The sequence below is a fragment of the Oryzias melastigma genome, linkage group LG22, assembly GCF_002922805.2.
Source record: "Oryzias melastigma strain HK-1 linkage group LG22, ASM292280v2, whole genome shotgun sequence".
Classification (NCBI taxonomy): domain Eukaryota; kingdom Metazoa; phylum Chordata; class Actinopteri; order Beloniformes; family Adrianichthyidae; genus Oryzias; species Oryzias melastigma.
In genome coordinates, this window is record NC_050533.1 from 25441044 (window position 1) to 25463423 (window position 22380).

The 22380-nt window shown below is 42.2% G+C and overlaps 1 protein-coding gene across 1 annotated transcript in view; it reads left to right on the plus strand.

The window, feature by feature from the left end:
- Positions 1–21633, plus strand: part of eif2ak3 (eukaryotic translation initiation factor 2-alpha kinase 3) — a 31649-nt gene extending 10016 nt beyond the window's left edge. The window contains exons 3-18 of the mRNA XM_024270990.2: positions 8980–9174; positions 9257–9387; positions 9569–9833; positions 9911–10073; positions 10160–10288; positions 10838–10960; positions 11053–11282; positions 11442–11554; positions 12870–12992; positions 13077–13226; positions 13301–13835; positions 15229–15402; positions 15620–15793; positions 15866–15967; positions 17425–17487; positions 19685–21633. Coding sequence (XP_024126758.1) covers positions 8980–9174; positions 9257–9387; positions 9569–9833; positions 9911–10073; positions 10160–10288; positions 10838–10960; positions 11053–11282; positions 11442–11554; positions 12870–12992; positions 13077–13226; positions 13301–13835; positions 15229–15402; positions 15620–15793; positions 15866–15967; positions 17425–17487; positions 19685–19867 — 2853 coding nt within the window. The 3' untranslated portion in view covers positions 19868–21633. The remainder of the gene's footprint in view (positions 1–8979; positions 9175–9256; positions 9388–9568; positions 9834–9910; positions 10074–10159; positions 10289–10837; positions 10961–11052; positions 11283–11441; positions 11555–12869; positions 12993–13076; positions 13227–13300; positions 13836–15228; positions 15403–15619; positions 15794–15865; positions 15968–17424; positions 17488–19684) is intronic.
- Positions 21634–22380: the final 747 nt, after the last annotated feature.

The window sequence follows — 22380 nt, forward strand, 5'->3', positions numbered from 1 at the left end:
GCGACAGAAACACATTTTTTGACGAGCCGCGAGCAGCAAATTCCCCGCGCGGGGCACGAGAATTTGTCCTGGAAATCGCACTTGGTGCTTCCTGGTTCCTCCTCCGCCCAGCTGATTGGAGGAAGGAATGAATGATAGACAGAGGCACTGGACAGACCGCCGATGTCCCGCCTCCAGAGTCATATACCTCTCTGTGATTGGTTCATTCAGCTCGGCACACAGCAACTGTCATTCATATCAGCCTTGCGGGCCGCACTAACAGTAATCTTTCATATGAAGACGGGGGCCGCAAATCATCATCCTGCGGGCCGCAGATGGCCCGCGGGCCGCGAGTTTGAGACCCCTGCTGAACTGTGTTCAGTGTGAGCAGTCGGCCTAGCGGAGCTGCTGCAACTTTCCTTTCATGAACCCATGTTCACAACCATTGAGCGCAGCACACGCTCTCCCCCCACACGAATGCTGCGCCGCCTGAGGGTTGCTTCCTTTGTTGACTGTAGTAGTTTACACATGCAAGCACAGCCAGAGCCTGTTCATGCGTACAGACGCTCCACACCAACATGCAGAAAGGGAAGAGCAGACCATAGCGCCGCGCTCAGAGATCCACGCTGCAGACGGCGTTCCTTTGATGTGGACCCGCTCTTTGTGGAGCTTTGCCTCAGGGAGGAAGCGCTGATGCTAACGAGGATCTGGGTGTCTGCTGAGATGGGTTAATGCTGGTCTACTGGTGGTGGTAGAGACACGCTGAGATCTGATGAACGCTCCGACACCACTGCTTCATTAGTGCGGCGTAGCTGACCAATCTAGACCTGTAAAGGATACAGATAAGTTTGGAAAATTGATCTAGAACTGGGAGTAACAGCAGTTATCAGTCAAAAACTGTAGTATGGAAGCATTTGTGACTCATAATTCAATATAAAAGTAAATACTGGAAATGCTTTTTTATTTTCACAATGTGCCTGCATTACTTGTCTCTAAAATGAAAGGAAAAAGCAATTCTCTGAACAGCTTTTCTATTTCTTCAACACCGTTCATTCTGTGACATAATTCAAGGGCATTTGATATGCGATTCTCAAAAAGTTCTGATTTTTTTTTACCAAACTTCAATTAGAAATATCAAGTTTGAAAATTTAAATGGACTGACAGAAATGCCATTTCATTTTCACAATGTAGCTACATTACTGGTCTCTTAAACAAAATGAGAAAGCCATTCTTTGTTGGTACAAATTTACCAGATAAGTTTTTGAAAAGGAAATGTCAAATTCCATTTTCTTTATCATTTTAATTAAGTTAAAGAATGAGTGGTGTCGAAGAAGAAATAGAAACGGTGTTTGGAGATTTGGTTTTTCATTTAATTTAAGAGACAAGTAATGCAGTTACATTGTGAAAATGAAAAAGCATTTTTAATGTTAACTTTTATTTTGAATTATGAGTCACAAGTGCTTCCATACGATAGACTATGTTAATAAAAAGGTATGAACGTAAGCAATCATATTGTGGTAAACTTTCCGTTTCTCTTCCTGTAGCGTCTCTACTGTCTCTCATCTTACATGTGATGGAAACACAGAGACATCCAATCACAAACTCGCCTCTACTAAGTCAGATAAAGTCCAATCAGCTGAAGGTGAACCACAGTGAGGGGAGTGTGTTGTGTTCAAAAACATATGAGAACCTTTTTTCACAGCACCTCAAACAACACCTGAATAAGTTAAACGTCACATTCTATTTAAACACAAAGAACAAAATGATCAGATTAATCTAAAATGCAGGTTTGTGGCTGTTTGTCCTTTAGACATTTTTCTTTTGTTGATTGAAAGTAAAAAAGTCATTTTCATTTAAAGTTTTAAAAGCCAAATTATTCTTAAATATGTAGATTGTATCCATTTCAATGAAAGATCTAGACTGTATGGTATCAACTCAGTTATCTGAATCGTTAATGTTTGGATTTGTGGACCCAATATGATGGATGTGAGAAGAAAACAACCCTAGTTCAAATGCAAACTCTCAACTGTGACCAAATCCAGAGGACCTTGTTTCAGATTTGATAACTGTGTCATTCAGACACAGGGTCTGTTGCCTTCACTGCACATCAGCATCACAGTGGCTGAGTATCTTAATTCTGGATCCTTTTTGACATCAGGCTCTGTAATGTGGGCTTGGATTTAAATAAAAGCGCGATGCTTTGTGCCTCCGGTGGAAACATGCTGCAGAAAGGCTGTCATGCTGAATTTCAAAAGCGTCCTTGTTTATGTTTCAACACATCCTGGGAAGCCCGCCGCCTTTCTTCAGCTCAGACTGTGACTGAGGGTAACGTCTCTTCTATCAGAATGAATGCAGCCTGGCTCTTATCACCCTCCATTCAGAAGACGCTTTGTTCAGATATGATTATTACTTATGCTGCAGTTTCTTTGTCTCCACTCATTTACGGTCTCGTTATCATCGCCGACACACTCAGACCACGAGTGGAACAAAACGGATGAAACCCACAGGAACAGTGTCAGAGGGAGATCTCCTGAGGAGAACCTTCCAACATCTAAACCCACCAGCGTCCTCATGTACTGAGCTGAACCTCAGCTGTGAACTCATCCACTCTTGCTGTGATGACACTTGTTGTGAGTCAGTGTGTGTTTAAGTCAGGGGTGTCAAACTCAGTCACACAAAGGGCCAAAACACACCTTGTGTGGCGGGTCAAACAGGATAAACATTTATTGAACACTCTAAAACTACATTTTTAAAACCGTAACTTTTAGCATAATTATGAACTAGATATATAGCATTACCTGTGATAATGCTAGTGTGAATGCTGTAAGCTGAATGTGGTCGCTGAAGATGCTAGTGCTGATAGCTGAAGATGCGGAAATTGATAACTGAAAATGTTGGAGTTAATAGCTGAAAACGCTGAAGCTGATAACCAGCTAAAATGTTAGCTAAATCCCAAAAACAACTTGGAAAGCTAGCAAAACAGCTAGCATGTAGCTGAAAAATAGCTAACTCCAAAATAGCCTAAAAAATGGAACAAAACCTAAATTAGCCAAAACTGCTATAATGTAGCTAAAATATTAGCTAAACTCCAAAGCAGCATAAAACCTATAAAAAAGCCTGAATTTGCAAAAAAAGAGCTAGCATGTAGCTGAAAAATACCTAAACTCCAAAATAGTCTAAAAAAAATGAAAAAAGCCTAAATTAGCCAAAACAGCTAGCATGTCGCTGAAATATTAGCTCAACTCCAAAACAACCTAAAAAAATCGTAGTAAATGCCAAAATAGCACAAAAAGCTAGCAGAATGACAATTTTTGAAACTTTAAACCAGAACTTTGTAACATAATCATGAATAATAAAAAGGCATGAATATTATTCCAGAATAAATCAACTTAAACCTTAAATAACTTTCAATATTTTACTCTACATAAAAATATATTTAGTCAAAATTATACAATCAAGAAATGAGAACAAGATAACATCGGTCCATTAATGACAATAAAATAAAATGATCTGGAGGGCCGGATAGAATTACCCAGAGGGCCAGATCCGGCCCCCGGGCCTTGACTTTGACACGTGAGGTTTAAGTCATAGCCTGGCTGATCTGCAGTCCCTTTCTTCACCCTCCACTTCCCATTGACATCTCAGCAACGTCTTCATCAGTCCTCTCTGTCCCGGAGACACCAGTCTGCTGGGGGGGCTGCAGACGTGCTATTGGCTGGCTGTGACATGGTGGGGAGGAAGCAGCCAGTCACCTGCTGCTTCTGCAGAAACAGCTTTGTCTGCAGAAAAACACGTCAGATGCAGGAGCTGCTCCGGGTGTCAGAGGGGTTGAAGGGTACTGGTGTGTGTGTGTGAGTCTGCGCCCGAGGGGGTTTCTTTGTAAAGTGACTCGCGCTGAGTGGGCGGGGCTAAGAGGATAAGGGGTGGCCTGATTAGTGAGGTGAGGTAATGGCTCAGAGCAGAGGTGATGTCATCAGATAACACACACACACACTTGTGTTCCTCTGCTGGCATGCAGCAGGGATGAATGAACGATGGGAGAAACACTTGATTAATCCTCTGAGCTTAATGGGTCGAGCAGTAATTCTTCTAGCCGGCAGCAAAACGGCCAGTGGGGCAGTATTTCTGACAGGAAGTCGATGTTTCCTCTGTCTGCTTGGAGTGCGTTTTGATGGTTGATGCTCGGCGGCTCCAACAGGCTGTCACTGACCCACACTTTGTGGACAGGTGACCCTGTTTGTCTGTAATCCTTCTCACACCTGCTCAGCCCCTTTTTCTCAGGTGAGGATCCATCTGATCATCTTCAGTCATGTGGATTACTGCTGCCACAAATGATTATTTGAATAGTCGACTAATCACCGATTATTTTTTCGGTTAGTCGACTAATCGGGTCATGCACAAACTGGATGTAAAGCACACATCTTAATCATCATTAGCTTTAAACTAACTAAAAACTAGATATATAGCATTAGCTGTGATAATACTAGAGTGAATGCTGTAAGCTGAATTTGGCTGCTGAAGATGCTAGTGCTGATAGCTGAAGATGCTAATATTGATAGCTAAAGCACTGAAGCTAAAAGCCAGCTAAAATATTAGCTAAATGCCAAATTAGCCTAAAAAACTCAAAAAAGCCTTAACTAGCCAAAATAGCTGACATGTAGCTGAAGCTTTAGCTAACCTCCAAAAAAGCCTAAAAATCTGAAAGAAGCCTAAGTTAGCAAAAATAGCAAGGATGTAGCTGAAATATTAGCTGAACTCCAAATTAGCCCCAAATAACTGAAAAAATCCTAAATTAGCCAAAACAGTGAGCTGTAATACTAGCTAAAGTCCAAAATAGCCCAAAAAACCTTAATAAATGCAAAAATAGACCGTAAAGCTAGCATAAGGCCATTAAAACTTTCAACTTTACTACACTCCAATTCCATATAATATAATGTAACGACTAATTGACTATTTTAATAGTCGATTAGTTGTGGACTACTCGACTAATCGTGGCAGCCCTAATGTGGGCGCACATTCAATGGATTTCATTAAACATGCATTGAAAGTCGTGTAGAAAAACCCGGTCATGTCAGAATCCCAGCAGAACCCAGGAGGTTCTGTGTTTTTCTTCTGCACATTCAGAAAATCCACACAGAGACTTGAATGAATCTGAGCTCTTTAAAGATTAATTGCTCCATAAAATCCACAGCAAAGGGAGACGATGGAGAGGAATGCGTTTATGCTGACAAGTCCGTTTTTTAATAATTTACAATATTTTTTCCATCATTTTAATATTTTAGTGTCCCCAGAGGTAGAAATGAGATATGTGAGCAATTACTTTTAATAATTGTGTTTGTTTATAGATGTAATAAATCAGAGAAAATCACAGCCCCTTTCAGAGAGCGTTTTATCCAAACAGACGAGACAAAGACATGAAGACAAGCCGGCTGTGGGCGGGCCCATCATCTACTATTCATCAACTTCAAAGCCTGAATTTTAGTCTCTATTGCTCGCAGCAGCCTGAGGCTTGCTGTACGACGACTGTACCCCCAAACTATTGTTTTCATTTTGTTTTTGCTGAATTGTTTGTGTCAGGAGTTTAGCGCTGCTTCCAGCTCATCATCCAAAGCCGACGAGCGAGCAGGAGCTGCTTCAGAGCAAAAACACGGCCGTCTTTGGGCTGCTTCACATTTACAGAGCAAGAAGGGCTTTTTATAAAGCTGTATTAATCATTAAAATCATTATTCATCTAATTACGCCTCACAGGCTGGGCTGCAGTGGACGTGGTGGAAGGTTTAGGGTTCAAATCTCAGGCCGTTCTCAGTCTTGACTGCATTAAGAAACAACTCTAAAAAAATCTATACAAATTGCAAAATAGAGAATAGTTTTATATCGTCAATGTCTCTGTTGAGGGATCAGTAAAGTTCTATTATTTGTAAAAGAACCACACAAATGTTTTTTCATTTCTTTGAAAGAATAACAGAGGTCAGCTCATATTTTTCCTCTTATCCTTTTTTGTTTGTTTTCTTGCTGTTTTTTTACAGTTTTTCCCAAATGCTAAAACACATTTTCTGAAACATTAGATCGATTTAACCAAACACAATTTTCAACATATAATCTAAATATCCAAAATACTTGACTCATAATCTCACTTTGAGGTCAAAATGAAGACTGTTGTCAAAACTCACACAGCAAACACAACACACTACACATCAAAACACCAAACATGATTTTCAAAATAAAAGTTAAACATACAAAATTCTTGACTCTTCAGTCAAAGCTTAATTTGAGTTCATAATGAAGATTATTGTTAAAACTAACAAACCTGCAACAATCACAACACTATACAACAAAACACTTGACAGTGTTAAGAAAATGGTTTATAAAGAATGGAACCCCCTAAAAATAGAATAAAATAAAAACCAAAGAGTGATGTTTTTGAGAAAAGAGTTAAAGCAGTTGATCAGCTGATTTAGAGAATGGCACTTAGTGTTTTAGCAATTGGGAACAACTGTAATTTAAAGATCTATGTTTACATTATTCTTGTAATTTTAAAAAATGTCTCTTTTAAAAAGATTTAAAACAGCAATATTAAACAATGAATCCATTCTTTTTTTTCTTTGCAGCATTAAAACACCCTTCAATACATTTCTGTGGTGTTTTTTCCCCACTTTCATAGTATATCTGAGGATCACAAAGCTGAAAACTAAAATAAATCTTTGCATCAGTGAAATCCTTTTGTCTTTTTTTCCAGTTTTTCTGTTCAGCCTCATTTAGTCAAGTGTGTTTACAGCTTCATGTTGCGATGAGCCTTATTGATCTGTGAAGACCCCACAGTGCAGAAATGCCAATAACACAGAGCAGGAGCAGAGGCGAGATGTGCTGCTTTAAACTAGTGCTGCCACAAACCATTAGTTTAATAGTCGACTATAATCACTGATTATTTTTTCAGATTAGTCGACTCATCAGGTCATGCGCAAACTGGATGTAAAGGACACATCTTAACCATCATTAGCTTTAAACCAACTAAAAACTAGATATATAGTATTACCTGTGATAATGATAGTGTGAATGCTGTAAGCTGAATTTGACCGCTGATGATGCTAGTCCTGATAGCTGAAGCTGCTGTAATTGATAGCTGAAATTACTGAAACTGATAGCTGAAAATGCTGAAACTGATGGCTAACTAAAATATTAGTTAAATGCGAAATCAGCCCAAAAAACTGAAAAAAAATCCTAAGTTAGCCAAAACAGCTAGCATGTAGCTGAAATATTAGCTGAACTCCAAAATAGCCTAAAAAACCTTAATAAATGCCAAAATAGTCCTAAAAGCTAGGAGAATGCCATTATAACTTTCAACTTTACTACACTCTGACTCCATATAATATAAAGTAACGACTAATCGGCTATTAAATTAGTCGTCGACTATTTTAATAGTCAATTAGTCGACTAATCGTGGCAGCTCTACTTGAAATTCTGTTTCAGTTTATCTTATGGGACAGATCTAGTCCAAAGTTTTTGTAGACCTTTTATCTCCTAACTGAGTGTTCCAGTGTGAATGGGTGTGGAGCGTTGTATAACGGAGCGGCTAAAAGAAAGCTGACTGGTGTCAGAGCTCCATCCTGAACCACGGGGCTGGATGAAGGCATCAGCTGCAGTGTGACTCATCCAGATCCTGGACAGATCCCTACAATGCTGTGGTCTCATCCTTAACCCCTCCCGCTTTACTGTCTAAAGCTGATCTGAAAAGCCTCCCCCTCCTGCTGAAAGGATGACGTCACTGCTGCTCCTTCTCTCTAGTAAATCATGTTGACGCCTTACTCCAACCTATTTTCTGTTTCTCAGCACAAAGCTGCTCGCTGACCACAGCAGCAATACGAGACCCTCACAAGCCAAACAGACCGCTGTAACAAGCCCGAAAGCTGCAGGTTTGTCCCTGTTCAGGACCTCTGTTCAGGACCTCTGTTCAGGACCTCTGAGGAAAGCTCTGCCAGTCAGTGGTGATCATTGACCTGCTGGAGCATCACTGTTGTCCTGCAGACGAGCCAAAGCTGCTGAGGTTAAATCAGGATTAAAGTGAAGGTTTTGCACTGATGTCATCTTTGCACACACATGATCCCTTACTTTTCCAGAGATCTAAGTCCCTCGCCAAAGCTTACCACAGTTCAAGGTCTTGCAGAGTGTACAGGAGTCCTGGGGGGTTGTTGTGTGCTTTTAGTCGACATTTGTCAGAGATGAGCAAGAAAACTAATCTTTTAGAATAGGGGTCTGGCGGGACATTTGCCCGCAAGTCGATATTTTGCGGCCCCCACCTTAATATGAAAGTTCAATGTTAGTGCGGCTTTTTTTAGGCTATTTTGGAGTTTAGCTATTATTTCCGCTACCTGCTAGCTATTTTGGCTAATTTAGGATTTATCAGTTTTTCTTGGCTAATTTTGAAATTTAGCTAATATTTCAGCTGCATGCTAGCTATTTTGGCTAATTAAGGCTTTTTTTGTTTTTAAGGCTATTTTAGAGCTTAGCCAATATTTCAGCTGCATGTCAACTGTTTCGGCTAACTTAGGTTTTTTTTTTACTAATATTTCAGGTGGCTATCAGCTTCAGCCTTTTTTAGTTATCAATTTCAGCATCTTCAGCTATCATCTCTAGCATCTTCAGTAGCCAAATTCAGCTTCCAGCATTCACACTAGCATTATCAGGTAATGGTATATATCTAGTTTTTAGTAAATTTAAAGTTAATGCTGGTTAAGAAGTGTGCTTTACATCCAGTTTGTGCATGACCCGATCAGTCGACTCATTGGAAAAAATAATCTGATTAGTCGACTGTTAAAATAATGGTTTGTGGCAGCACTGGTTCACACAGTCTGTAGGAAGCCTGTATCGTTTGTCTGTATCAGTGCTGAAATTTCTCTTCATTTTCATCAAATTCATAGTGAAACCTATCAGAGGATTTTTCTGCTTCTTGACATGAACAGTTGAAATAATAATTGGGGGAAATCCTTGTCTTTAATCTTGCAGGTGTTTGGCAATAAGATGGTGATACCTTCACTGGATGGTGCCTTGTTCCAGTGGAACCGGGACAGGGAGAGTATGGAGGCAGTGCCTTTCAGCGTGGAGTCCCTGTTGGAGTCCTCGCACCGCATCGGGGAGGACACCGTCCTGGTCGGCGGCAAATCCCTCACTACTTACGGCCTGGGCGCTTACAGCGGCAAGGTCTGCTCTATGTTCCTGATTTCAAAATAAAAAGTGGTCCAGTGCAGCAGGACGGCAGAATAACCTCTCATGTTGATTGCAGCTTCGCTACATTTGCTCTGCTGGGGGCTGCAATCGCTGGGGCGAGGATGAGGCCGAGGCTGAAGATGTGCTCCTGCTTCAGAGGACTCAGAAGACTGTGCGTGCGGTCAGGCCTCGATCAGGAACAGAGAAGTGCGTCCTCAGTCAGCTGTCAGAGCAAACTCCCTGTCAGTGCTGGAGTTCACCGTGTTTGTGGCGGCTCCATTCAGAAGCTCATTTATGCTCCGTTTGACAGCTAATGTCCAGATCAATCATCCTAATGTTTCTCTCCCCTGTGCAGGTGATTTAGTGTGGTTTGGGTCTGTGCTTTCAGGTGGAACTTCAGTGTTGGAAACTTTGAGCTGAAACTCCTCCCAGAGATTCAATCTGGAATGAACTTCCTGGAGGGGGAGATGACAAACGATGAGCCCTGGAAGGAAAACCAGAGGGTCATCACAGATGAACCAAAGGAGAGGGAGAAGAGGGAGGACAAGCAGAACCAAAACCAGCATTTGGACCTCGTCATCAAAGTGTCTGTCCCAGACTGGAAAGTCATGGCCTTCACGGAGCCCAACGAGCAGCTGGTCTGGGAGCATCAGGTGCGCTGCTAAGCGGGATTGCTGTCTGGGTCTGGCTCTGTTGTGTTTATACTCATGCTCTGCCATCTTTTGTGTAGTTTTGCACACCCATTGCCTCCGCCTGGCTTGTCGGTGGAGGGAAAGTTACTCCGATCAGCCTGTTTGACGACACGGGCTACAGCAGCCAGTCTGAAACTGAAGACGAAGAGGACGAAGATCCCAGCAAGAGCCGCGGTTCTGGAGAGTCAAGCGTCTACCTTGGTGATTTTATTTCACCTGGAAAATCTTGAACTAGTCTTCTTTAGATGTAAAATGAAAAATTATTCAAACGCTTGTTTGTTTCTCAGGCATGTTCCAGGGACAGCTCTACCTTCAGTCATCAGTGAGAATCACAGAAAAGTTTTCTGCCAAAGCCATCGGATCAGAGAAAGACAACATAATCCACGTACCCGTCGTTAAATGGAAGCCTCTAATACGTAAGTCTGAGTTTGGTCACAGCTGCCCTTACGGGTGGAAACTGGCCGTCTGTGGGGGAGAATGTGTAAAACCTGTACACAGGTGGTAGAAGAGTCCTTGACGCACGCCTTGGTGAGCCTGGACAGCAGAGATGTTCAATTTAGAGTTTTTCTATGGGCATGCTGCAGGTCGCAGCGAAGACTCATGAAACACACAAGAGTAAGCAATGATGATGTAGATGAGACGCAGATGTGTCGTATGGAATTCTTAGACTGCGCATTAGTGCTGTTCACGTGATACGTGCACACTTCTTGTGTGCAGCCTGAGTATTAGGAACAAGGAAATAAGACAATCAGTGAAGTTTGTGTGAACATGCTCGCATGCAGCATTAGAGGAAGGTCAGTTCTCACACCTTCATGACTAGAGCACATGTGTCAAAGTCAAGGCCCCAGAATTCCTCGCTGTAGCTTCAAGCTCAAATGCTGCTCTGAGTTTTCTAGATTCCACTGCTGTTCAGCGATGCTCATCTAAGACATCAGTAAATAACCCTCTCCATCTTCTTTCTTTAGATTCTCCGTCTCGGACTCCAGCTCTGGTCGGTTCTGATGAATTTGACAAGTGTCTGAGTAACGACAAGTACTCCCATGATGAATACAGCAACGGAGCCCTGTCCGTTCTCCAGTATCCATACGGTCAGAGCTTCACCTCAAGCACAGACAGAGGCAGAGATGTCGTCCCAGCAGGACAAAGCTCACTGATGGATCTGTGTCTGTCCTCTTTGCAGACAACGGCTACTACTTCCCCTACAGCAAACGCTACCGGGAGAAACGGGACAGCGCCATCAGCCTGATCGGAGGAAATGAAGCCTCCTCCGAGAACCGCAGGAGGAAAGACCCGGTGCTGCTCCTGCCCTGGTGGAAGGAGATCCTCGGAACCATCATCTTCTGCATCGCCACCACCACCTACATTGTCCGCAAGTTCTTTCACCCTCCTGCCCCCGTGGCCTATGTGAGGGTAAGAGCTACAAAACCTGTTAAGCAAACTTTGTCCGTGGTTTCATCTGTGCATTTCACATCTCTACTGAGCTTAAATCAGAATTCAAACTTTAATGATTAACTGATGTTTTTCAGTGAAATAAGAATGTTTCTACTGTTCTTCTCCCGCCCATCGCAGCAACGGAAAGAGTCAGAAACTCAGTGCCAGACAGACTGCAAGTTTGACCTTGAAGTTGTGGAGTCCAGAGAAGCTGTTACCATGGAGATCCGTTCCACTGAATATGTGTCCAGGTAAGAACATCAGCTAATTCAGAACTTCTTATAACCAGCTGCCTCACTTGTTTAAGGTGTAGCTACAGGAGGAAAACTGTTACCGTGGTGACCTGCGGTCTTCCAGTCTGCCTCGATAGGACAAGGCAGAGCCTGATTGGCTAATTCAACTGTTCATCATCAAATAGAAAATGACCTGCATGCAGGCCTGGCAGACGCAGCCCCGCCCTGTGGCATCTGCTGCAGGGTCGAAGTGTCAGCCGCTCCCGAAGGCCTCAGACAGGGTTTTTCTTTTGCACTCATGTCATGATCAACACCTGTGATTTATCGGCTTCACAGCTGGATGCAGCCTGAACAGTGAAGGAGGAACATTTATGATCCCAGTTCATCATCTGAACCGTTTTAGCTGCAGATTCTCTTCTGTTCACCAACTTTTGATCCACTTTTCCTGTTTTTTTATATATTTTTTTCAGAAAAATAAAAATGTAAGTGTTGTATGTGGCTGCTCTGCAATGAACCTGCAGTGGTTGCAGCAGCTGAGGCGTGTCTCACGCTGGATTGTCAGGAGGGAAAGTGGAAAAGCACCCTCACATGACCGCAGGCAGAGGGATATGGCGTTATCTGTCCACCAAAAGTCTCCACAAGCATATATCAAACTCTGCACGCAATGAACGTTCAGAGGGCGCAGGACAGTCTCCACCCCCGATCCTCGAATCCTACATGCTGGTGAAACCTCTTCTCCGCACTTTTTCTACACAAACTCGGGCAGGAGTTGTTACGTGCGCGTGTAGGACTACAGCAGCACTTAAGGAGCAGAATTGTGCCTGTGGAGCGTTCATCGTGGGGATGGAGTTTGATATTCACTCATGGGAGACTTTTGGTGGACCCAAAGAGGAATGTTCTGACAGATCAGGCATGGCAACGTTCTCTGCTCTGATTAATTATGTATCTGTCCCAGACTCACCAACTGGTTCCTTTGGAACATTTGGGATTATTCTACTATATCCTGGAGTAAAACAATTAACCCTTTAACACCCGAGCTCCAGTGTTTATGTTCTTTGATTTACTTTAACTTTTCAGTCGTTAACATGATCATTCCAGTAGATTGTAAAAGGGGAAAAGCGGCTTTTCTCCTTCACAATCTACTGGAATGATCATGTTAACCATTGAAAAGTTACAGTATTTTAAATATTTTGCGTATAGAGGTCAGCCATCTTGTCATCTGTCATGTGATGCTGGAATATTCATCTCCTGTTGTAGTTTCTTTAGTGGTAATCAGCCTTTGCTGCTCAATATAACTTTGACACAGATGACCCAAGTATGGCCCCTTCTGCAGGTACCTGACAGACTTTGAGCCCATGCAGTGCCTTGGCCGGGGGGGATTTGGCGTTGTGTTTGAAGCACGCAACAAAGTGGATGACTGCAACTATGCCATCAAAAGAATCCGGCTGCCCAACAGGTATCGGCGATCACAAACGCACAGAACACAGTGCTGGTCTTCTGAAGCAGAAGTGATCCCAAACCCAAACCTGTTGTTCTTCAGGGAGCTGGCCCGGGAGAAGGTGATGCGAGAGGTGAAGGCGCTTGCCAAGCTGGAGCACCCGGGGATTATCCGCTACTTCAACGCCTGGCAGGAGAGCCCCCCCGAGGGCTGGCAGGAGGAGATGGACCAGCGGTGGCTGAGAGACTCCAGGTTGGTCCTCCTCACTGTGTGAAGACCAACGCTTGTAGTTTGTCAGCTTACAGGCGAGTTTCTTTTCCTCGCAGTGCTACCGACTGGCCAATGAGCTTTGTTGACCACATGGAGGCGCTGTCAGTCAAAGTCCCTGTGTCCAGCTCGGTGTGCCCCCGCGGGCCGGACGGCGACATCCTGGGGGCATCAGCTGCTGAGCGTGCCCTGCTGTCCAGCAGCACTGTGGGCTTTGACAACGGAGAGCCGTCCTTCCAGCCGCTGCTCGGCCACGACAGCCTGATGTCTGAGAGGGACAGCCAGGCCGACGCTTCCGACACCCCCCACTCCTTCGAGCTCTGCCCCCCACGCGGACCCAGCGACTGCACCTCCTCCTCCTTCGACATCGTGTTCGAGGACTCAGGCTGCGATCGGGACGCAGACGCAGACACAGAGTCGGACTGCGGCGCAGCCAGCCCCAACACAGAGACGGACAGGAACAGCTCGTCTTCCTCACATACCAGACGACCGCCGTCTGCTCCCGCCTCCTCCTCAACCCCTGTGAGGCCAACGTCTCTTACCCTGGCTCTCCCTTCAGCTCCTCCAAGCCAGCGACTCCAGCCTTCACCTAAGGTTCTCTCACAATCTATTCAACCTTCTTTCATGAGTTTGTGCCGTCACAAAATCATCGCTAGTCAGTCAGTCAGCAGTTTAGCTCAGTTTTCTATGTCATCCGGTCATCATGACTTAACCAGGGGGTCAAACTCCATCGCATAAGGGGCCAAAATCCAAAACATGAACGGGCTGAACAGGATAAACATTTATTGAACACTCTAAAACTACATTTATAAAACTAGAAAACGATAACTTTTTAACATATTTATGAACTAGATATACAGCATTACCTGTGATAATGCTAGTGTGAATGCTGTAAGCTGAATTTGGCTGCTGAAGATGCTAGTGCTGATAGATGAAGATGCTGAAATTGATAGCTGAAATTACTGAAGCTGATAGCCAGCTTAAATATTAGCCAAATTCCAAAATAGCCTAAAAAACTACAAGTAAACTTATGTTAGTCAAAATAGCTTGCATGTAGCTGAAATATTAGCTAAACTCCAAAACAGCCTAAAAAAACAAAAAAGAATCCCAAATGAACCAAGACAGGTTTAGGTGAAAAAATAGCTAAACTTTAAAATGGCCTTAAAAAAATTGAAAAAAGCCTAAATTAGCCAAAACAGTTACCATTTAGTTTAAATATTTGCTAAACTCCAATATAGCCTAAAATCTTAGTAAATGCCAAAATAGTCCAAAAAGCTAGCAGAATGCCAATTTTCAGGCCCCGAACAGGGAGGCTGACTCCGCCCACAGCCGAAATGTGAAAATCCAGTGAGAGGGGTGGGGCTGGGGGACAGGACTGTTATCATTACTGGAGCTGCAGATCATGATTTGAGACTTCTGAAATGACATGGGACTTAAATGGTTTGAGCAATCACAAAATTCAACTGTGATATCTCATTTAACCTGTACATCAGCACACAGACGGTTTTTGACTATATTTTCAAGAATTAAACAAGTCAATTTGAATTTGTCAAAAATGTGGCAATGATAAACAGACAGCTCCTTTAAAGCCCCATTTATAGAGGTCAACAGACAGAAAAAGTTGATGTAGGGTTTGGTTACCCTTTTAAGATTTCTGCTTACACACAAACTACAATATGTCTGAATATCTACTGATCTCCATTCATTGACATCATCTGCATGTGTCTGACATCACAAACATTTTAGTTTTCAAGACTGAAAAGTGTGAACATGTTGGAAAAGAGACAAATCCAGAAAATGTCTTTTTAATAACTTGAACATTGTGACATATGCATTCAGTTTAGTTTCCTGTACAGAACAATCGTTTTTATCATCAAATATCTGCAGGCTGTAGGAAATGACTTTTTTCTAGACTTTGGTGTTTCCAGTGTGATCTTTTTTTTTTTTCTTCATCTATTGTGATCTGTGCCTGTGCCTGTGCCTCCAGGTGTACCTGTACATCCAGATGCAGCTCTGCCGGAAGGAGAACCTGAAGGACTGGATGGCTCAGCGCTGCCTGCCAGAACAAAGGGAGCACAACCAGTGTCTGGACATCTTCCTGCAGATCGCTGAGGCTGTTGACTTCCTGCACAGCAAGGGGCTCATGCACAGGGACCTGAAGGTGAAGCCGACTCAGCTGGAAAGCCTCACTATGTGTCTGAGCTGAGGATATGAACGCATCTTAAACAGAGGGAGTCCTGACAGAAGAAGCAGCCTCAGAAATGTGAAGTTGATAGTCAGGATTTGGTCTAATTCTTTATGCTCACAGTTGTTTTGAACTAGTCGACGTGTCTAAAGCTCAGAACAGCCTGGTAAATGTGAGGCCGTCTCCTCTGCAGCCCTCCAACATCTTTTTCACCATGGATGACGTGGTCAAAGTGGGCGACTTCGGCCTGGTGACGGCGATGGACCAGGAGGAGGATGAGGACGAGCCCAGCGCTCTCACACCCGCCCCACTCCTGACCCGGCACACGGGCCAGGTCGGCACCAAGCTGTACATGAGCCCGGAGCAGGTGAGGCACGCAGCGCAGCATCCCCCTGCACAGGAGTGCGTCTGCTGAACTCTGCTTCCATCCCGCCTGCAGCTCTCTGGAAACTCCTACTCCCACAAGGTGGACATCTACTCTCTGGGTCTGATCCTGTTTGAGCTGCTGTATCCCTTCAGGACGCAGATGGAGAGAGTCAGGGTGAGCGAGCACACACCGTCATTGTTTATTCAGTTAGGATGTGACCATTTGGAGCGTTTCCACTGTAAAATGGACCCGTTAAACAGTTCTGACCCAATAGAAAAATAGAACGGGACGGTTGGGGCGGAGTCACTGTTGCTACCTGCTGATTGGCAGAAAGTGATGACGACATTAGAAAGCGCTAGTATAGCACTCTTTTAAGCTAACGTTTCCTACGGCGATATTCTTCTTAGCTGCCCGTAATCTTCTTTCAAACAACCTTAAATTCTTGATATACACGATGTACCAAAACTAAAGCAAGAAAGAGACGAGCTGCTGGATGACCTCCATGGTTTTTGCTTTTCTAATGGTCACATGACAGCGACACACTAGCGGTCTACACCACACATGCACCGTGAAAAAAAACACTCAGTGGAAGCGAGGCTTAAATGAGTGGAAACGCTCACTTGATTTAACTGGTCCGTACTGCACCACTCCTTACCGGACCGTACCGAACCGTACCATTCCTTACCGCACCGTACCGCTCGGTGAACTGTGAAGCAGAAGAAGAGCCGCTCAGTCTTATCCGGATTGGTGGAATTGTTCCATAACGACACAGAGGATAAAATAATTTATTGTTATTCTGTTATTATGATCGGCCTTTCAAGAGATGAAATGCATGTTTTTGTTCCAGTATTTTTTAAAGTACCGGTAAATTTCTCTCAAAAGTGTGACCTACATTTGAGTTTTTCTTCTGTATTATGCTTTTTTTCCTGCTGCCCCTTTAACTCTACAGTGACTTATAGTCTAGGAAACACTTGAAATGTTAGAGAGGAAAACTGGTTTTCATGCTTATTATTACAAGTGTAAATATTTAAATGTAATTTCTAAAAAAAGTCATTACCAAAACTTTACTTTTAAGTTAATTATTCTCTCATTAAGGGTAATAAGTTAGTTTGATTATAAAATATTTGGTTAGATTATGGTTTTTCTTCATAGTTTTGAGTCCTTAAATGTGGAGTCAGTTCAACCATAACTTTTCATTCCTGATGACCACATCGCTGCTCTGATGCCCCTCCCTCCCCCACTATTTAAAATAGCATTTTTTTTAAAGGAGCAGAATCAGCCCATCCTTTTTAATCTCTAAAGAGTTTTTGGATCAATAAATCCACTTTCTAATGTCTTCTGACCTGATCTCTAAAGACTGATCGGCCTCATTTTCAATCCTAAAGCTAAACTGAAAAAATGTGGATCACTTTTAAAATCAGAATTGTTAGTAGTTTGTTTATTATGAAGAGTTTTTCCCCAGCTGTTGTGTCATTCGTTTCCACTGTAGGAGCAGGAGTGTGATGTATTTTTCTGTTGGAGTCATGAGCAGACGCCTTCATGCTCCGCTCTCAGCTGGGAAAGCTTTTGTCTTGGTAACAAAGGCGTTGTTGGTGCAGCTGCACTCACAGGTGTTTGCATCCTTCTTCTAGACCCTCACGGAGGTGAGAGTGCTGCACTTCCCTGAGGTGTTCTCCAGAAACAACAGCCAGGAGGTGAGTGAAGGTCGTCGCTGCCATCTAGTGGCTCCACACAGTAACTGAGTTTGACTGAGATCAGGGATGGAGATCAGTGGTTGTCAGCCAAAATCCACTATTTCTTCATGAAAATTATAAGACCCTCCACCAAAATAATCTGTAGTTGTACTAATTTAAAAGTCGATTAGTCATTTCTTTATGATATATAGAGTCAGAGTGTAGTAAAGTTGAACAAAGCTGTGAGCGTTTAGCACCAAAAAATGTCCTTTTTTATATTTGAGTCAGTGAGATGAAAACTTTAGTGAAAAATAGTTCCTTGTTTCAGAAGCTGAGCTCATTTAATGTGTCAATGTTTAGTAAGAATTCACACTATAGTGATCCTCCTGCTCCTTTATGTTCGTTTTTGACACGTAAAAACTCAATCACACTTTCAGTGATTTCAGTAATCTTGGTATCAAAACGTTCATCTCGTTCAGGACATTACTTCTTTTATTTTTAGTATGTATAAACTCTATAGTTTTTGAAATATTGAGCAAAATATGCCCCATAGGAAATGAATAGTAAAGTCTTCAAATTTATACAATTTTAAGTAAATTATCAACAAACCTTTGAATATATTCATGGGCTATGTTTTTCATCTTTTATAGTAATTTTCAAATACATTTGGAGTTTATCTAGTATTTTAGCTACATGCTAACATTTTTGACTAATTTAGTTTACTGAGGAATTTTAGGTATTTTGGAGTTTAGCTAATATTTATGCAACAAGCTAGCTTTTTTGGCTAATTTGACATCTACTGAGGTTTTTTGGGCTAATTTGGAGTTTAGCTCATACATAAACAACACACTAAATATTTAAACAAATATGTAACTATATGCATATTAATGTTTTTGCAAAATTAGCATCTATTAAGGATTTTTAAGCAATTTTACTACAACAATTTCAGAAATTTAGGTCAACTTCAGCACCCTTTCTTAGTTCTTCAACGAAATCTCCAGTCTTTTAGGAAATGTAACATTTTGCAGATAGCTTTTGTATTTTCAGTAAATTTCTGCAACAATTAAAGTAAATTGTGTCGCAATTTTTAGCAAAAAGCTTCAGCATCTTCAGCAACTACTCTCAGCAAAAAACATTCACTCTAGCATTATCACAGGTAATGCAACTTTTCTAGTTTAAACTGGTTTTAATACCAGAAAATAATGAAGGACAGAAGCTGCACGATTCATCAAAAGTTAATTAACCTAACATCTTGTCTTTATTTTTAGTTAGTTTAAAGCTAATGATGGTTAAGATGTGTGCTTTACATCCACATAGCACATGACCCGATTAGTCGACCATTAAAACAATTCTTTGTGGCAGCACTATAAAGATAGTACATTATTGTTTTTTTAACATCTTTTATCTTGTTTTTAAAAGTTCTCTGACAGATGACTGACCACACCTCAGAACTTACTTTTGTTCAGTAGTTTTCTGCAGAAAGAGGCCGTCTAAACATAGGAAAAGAGCGCTTGTCTTAAACATCAGAAACTCTAGACTGCAATAAAAAGTTACTCCATCACTTTTGCTGGGTCATTTTTACCCGATATAATATAAAGCTAACGGATAGAATTACTTTAAAATGAATGTTGTGCTGCTCAATAAAAGGTATTTTTACTAGGTATAACAAATAGTTTGATTTTTTTTTTTTTGTTTTTGTTTTTATGAACCATTTTGATTCCAGTGACTAAATCTAATGCTATGAGTGGAACTGACTCATTTTAGAACAAACTGTTGGTTTATCTTCAATAAATGTTCATCAAATCACTTATTCATAGAACTTAAAACTATAGTTTTGGTTTCCAAAATGATGACGATGAATGCCAATCTATCTTTATTTAACTTTATTTATTTAATTAAACTTAAAACTACATTTGAATGTGAGTTTTTTTGTCAAGAGTTCAGAACAAAACGATTTGGACTCATTTTATTTCTAGAGTTCGGATTTAGAGAAAAGCTTTGTAAGATATAGACCAAAGAGAAGTCAAAGCAACAAAAAATCTGTCAAAACATCTTTGATGTCTAAAAAGAAAGTTTGAAATCTTTTACGTTTGTTCTGACTCATGGAGGAGTGTGAGTGTTTAGTTGTTTGCATGTGTTCATTCTGACAGGATGTTTGTGTTCTCTCATGATGGTTCTGAATGGACCGGGTCCTAAAGAGTGTTCTGTCTGCCTCCAGCTGAGCATGGTGCGCAGCATGCTGTCGCTGAGCCCCAGCGAACGCCCGGAGGCGGCGGAGATCACGGGGACGGCCCTCTTCCAGGAGCTGGAGCTGCCCTGCCGGCTGGCTCTGAGGCCGCGCTCCCGCACCTACAGCTCCTCCTCAATGGGCCGGCCCTCACGCCAGACTTCTACTACCTGAAACCTTGACTGTGACCCTATGTGACCCTCCGCTCTGAGACGAGGACCTCCTGAAGCACCAATCTGCAGAAATCACCTCAGTTTGAGATTTGTGATTAACTGCAGCCCAACTTCTCCTGTTTGATTCAGTTTCAGTAGAGATGAGCCCACAGAAGGCAGCCATGTTTTCATGCTCACACCAGAAACCCCCGATGGGTGCAAATGCTTCTGTGTGGATCTCTCTGCACCCTGCTGGAACATCTTCATCCCTCTGGGTCAGTCGGTGTTGGCTCGGCCACACCTCATCGCCTGCAGGAGGCGCTCCACAGGGGACCCTGAAGCTTCCCTTCATCTCTGAGCACCGACCGCCTTCACATCCTCCACACGCCTGACCTGGAAGACCAAAAAGGACCTTCTCTTTTTTGAAGAGTTAGTGATATACTTCCTCACCTGTAGGGCGGGGCCAGCGGCCCCTCGGAGGGATTTGGCTCCCGTCTCTGTGGGGAAGTGAGGGGATTGTTTTAAAGCAGAACCTGGAGTCGGTTTTTCTCAGAGACAATCATTTTCTAACTGTACATATTCTTGTTTCTATCATTGTTACTCCAGAACCTTCTCTGGATCTTGTACAGACTGTACTGCTTGTAAAAGGCTCTTTTATGACACAACTGTAAGATAGTGTGATATACTGTGAGAGAGGAAGCAAAGAGGAGACGACCTCTGCCATTAAGTGAAAGCTGAATGTCATGGTGTGACCACACGGTGGGGGTCACCTCTTCCAAACTGTTCTCAGTGTTTTGCTCTTTTGTGACCCGGCTGGAGGGTTTGGCTCGCACAGCCTGACAGAACCAGAGTGCCATTTGAAAGTCAGTTAAGTGTACTTTTGTGGAACCGATGACTCGCCTCGCTTTTTGGAAGTTATCCACTTATCATGCTGGTGTTCCAGCAAACACACTGGGGCGACCCATGCACTGCGGGGGACCTGGACCTGATCACATGATCTTCTTCGTTATGCATCTGAAGTGCTGGGAGAGTCACGTGACTTGTTAGGAACTACAAACACAATCTCTTATTTTGTAGGAGTGCTTTCAAAGACTGTACTTTTGAAAAACATCTTTCTTTCTTTTTTTTTTTTACAAAAAGTTCCGTTTTTTTTAGAATTCTGCAGACCCGTTTGTGTCTGACGTAGGAAGTCAAACCGATACTCCAGGCTCGTGACATGCAGAAGGCCCTGCAGAGGTTATGATGAAGCTTCCAGAGCGGACAGTCATTCTGCAGAACCGTCTTCTTCATCCACCTGAAACCCTTTTTCACAAACCTTTTGTATAATTTTTCTACTTCTTAGTCTCGATTAGTTTGATGTTGGATTAAGGAAACATTTTCCAAAAATGTTCTTGGAAAGCATTTTCATCTGTTCTTGGGAGGATGAGCTGTGTTTGCAGCTTAGATGATGAAGAATCCAGCGTTCACAGCTCCACTGATATGTTATCAGTAGTTTCATCCGATCAAGATGTTTATCCTCTCCTCCTGCTGGTTTTTGAGGATCTCGTGGAGGACGACTCCCCTTCCCTTGTGTGGGCTGCACCTGTCAGTCAGGTCTTCTTGTGCACAACCTCGCATCACACTGTCTATATTAAACCTGTAAATATGTCCATTTGCTTTATTTATGTTTTGATGCTGCGATCAATCCGCGTTGGGTTGGAGTTGTCATGAATGTGCTTCTCGGAGCGCGTTGGAGTATGCTGACTTCTTAAAAGTCTAAGTTTAATAAACTCTTCTATTCCATTTGTACAGCTGTGCGGCTCTCAGTTTGTCCTAAGATTTATTTTCTTCCCAAATGAAATTAAATATTAGCAAAAGAAGACTTCATCCCAGGGGCAGAGTTATGGGGGGGGCAGCTACACTCCTAGTGAAAAGCTTTGCCCTCAATTTTTGAGTGAATATTTGTATCTTTATAAACAAAATAAAGAAATCAATAGAAGATTTAATAAGCATTGCAAAACGGCAAAAGCAATACTTTAAAATAAAACCATAAAGTCCTCAAATGATTTACTTCACTGCTGACAACAAAACTTAGGTTCACCAAAACAGCTAGCATGTAGCTGAAATATTAGCTAAACTCTAAAATAGCCTAAAAAATCTTAGTAAATGTCAGAATAGTCCATAAAGCTAACAGAATGCCGACTTTTAAAATATTTAAAACCGTAACTTTTTAACATAATTATGAATAACTCAGAGGAGAGACCGGCGGCGTTCCCTGAGAGGCGTTCACCGGAGACCGGCGGCGTTTCCCGGAAATTTTTTTAGGAGTTATTATACACGAAAAGCTATCTTGGAAATCACAAATTAACACTGTCAAATCCAAAATAGCAAAAGCAATTGCAGTATTACACAAAGTAAAATGGTTCGTAGACAGTAATTCATTATATCTATTATATAATTCCTTGATTATGCCATATCTGAACTACTGTATAGAAATTTATGGTACAACTTATAAATCATATATTTATCAAATTTACATATTGCAAAAAAAAGCAA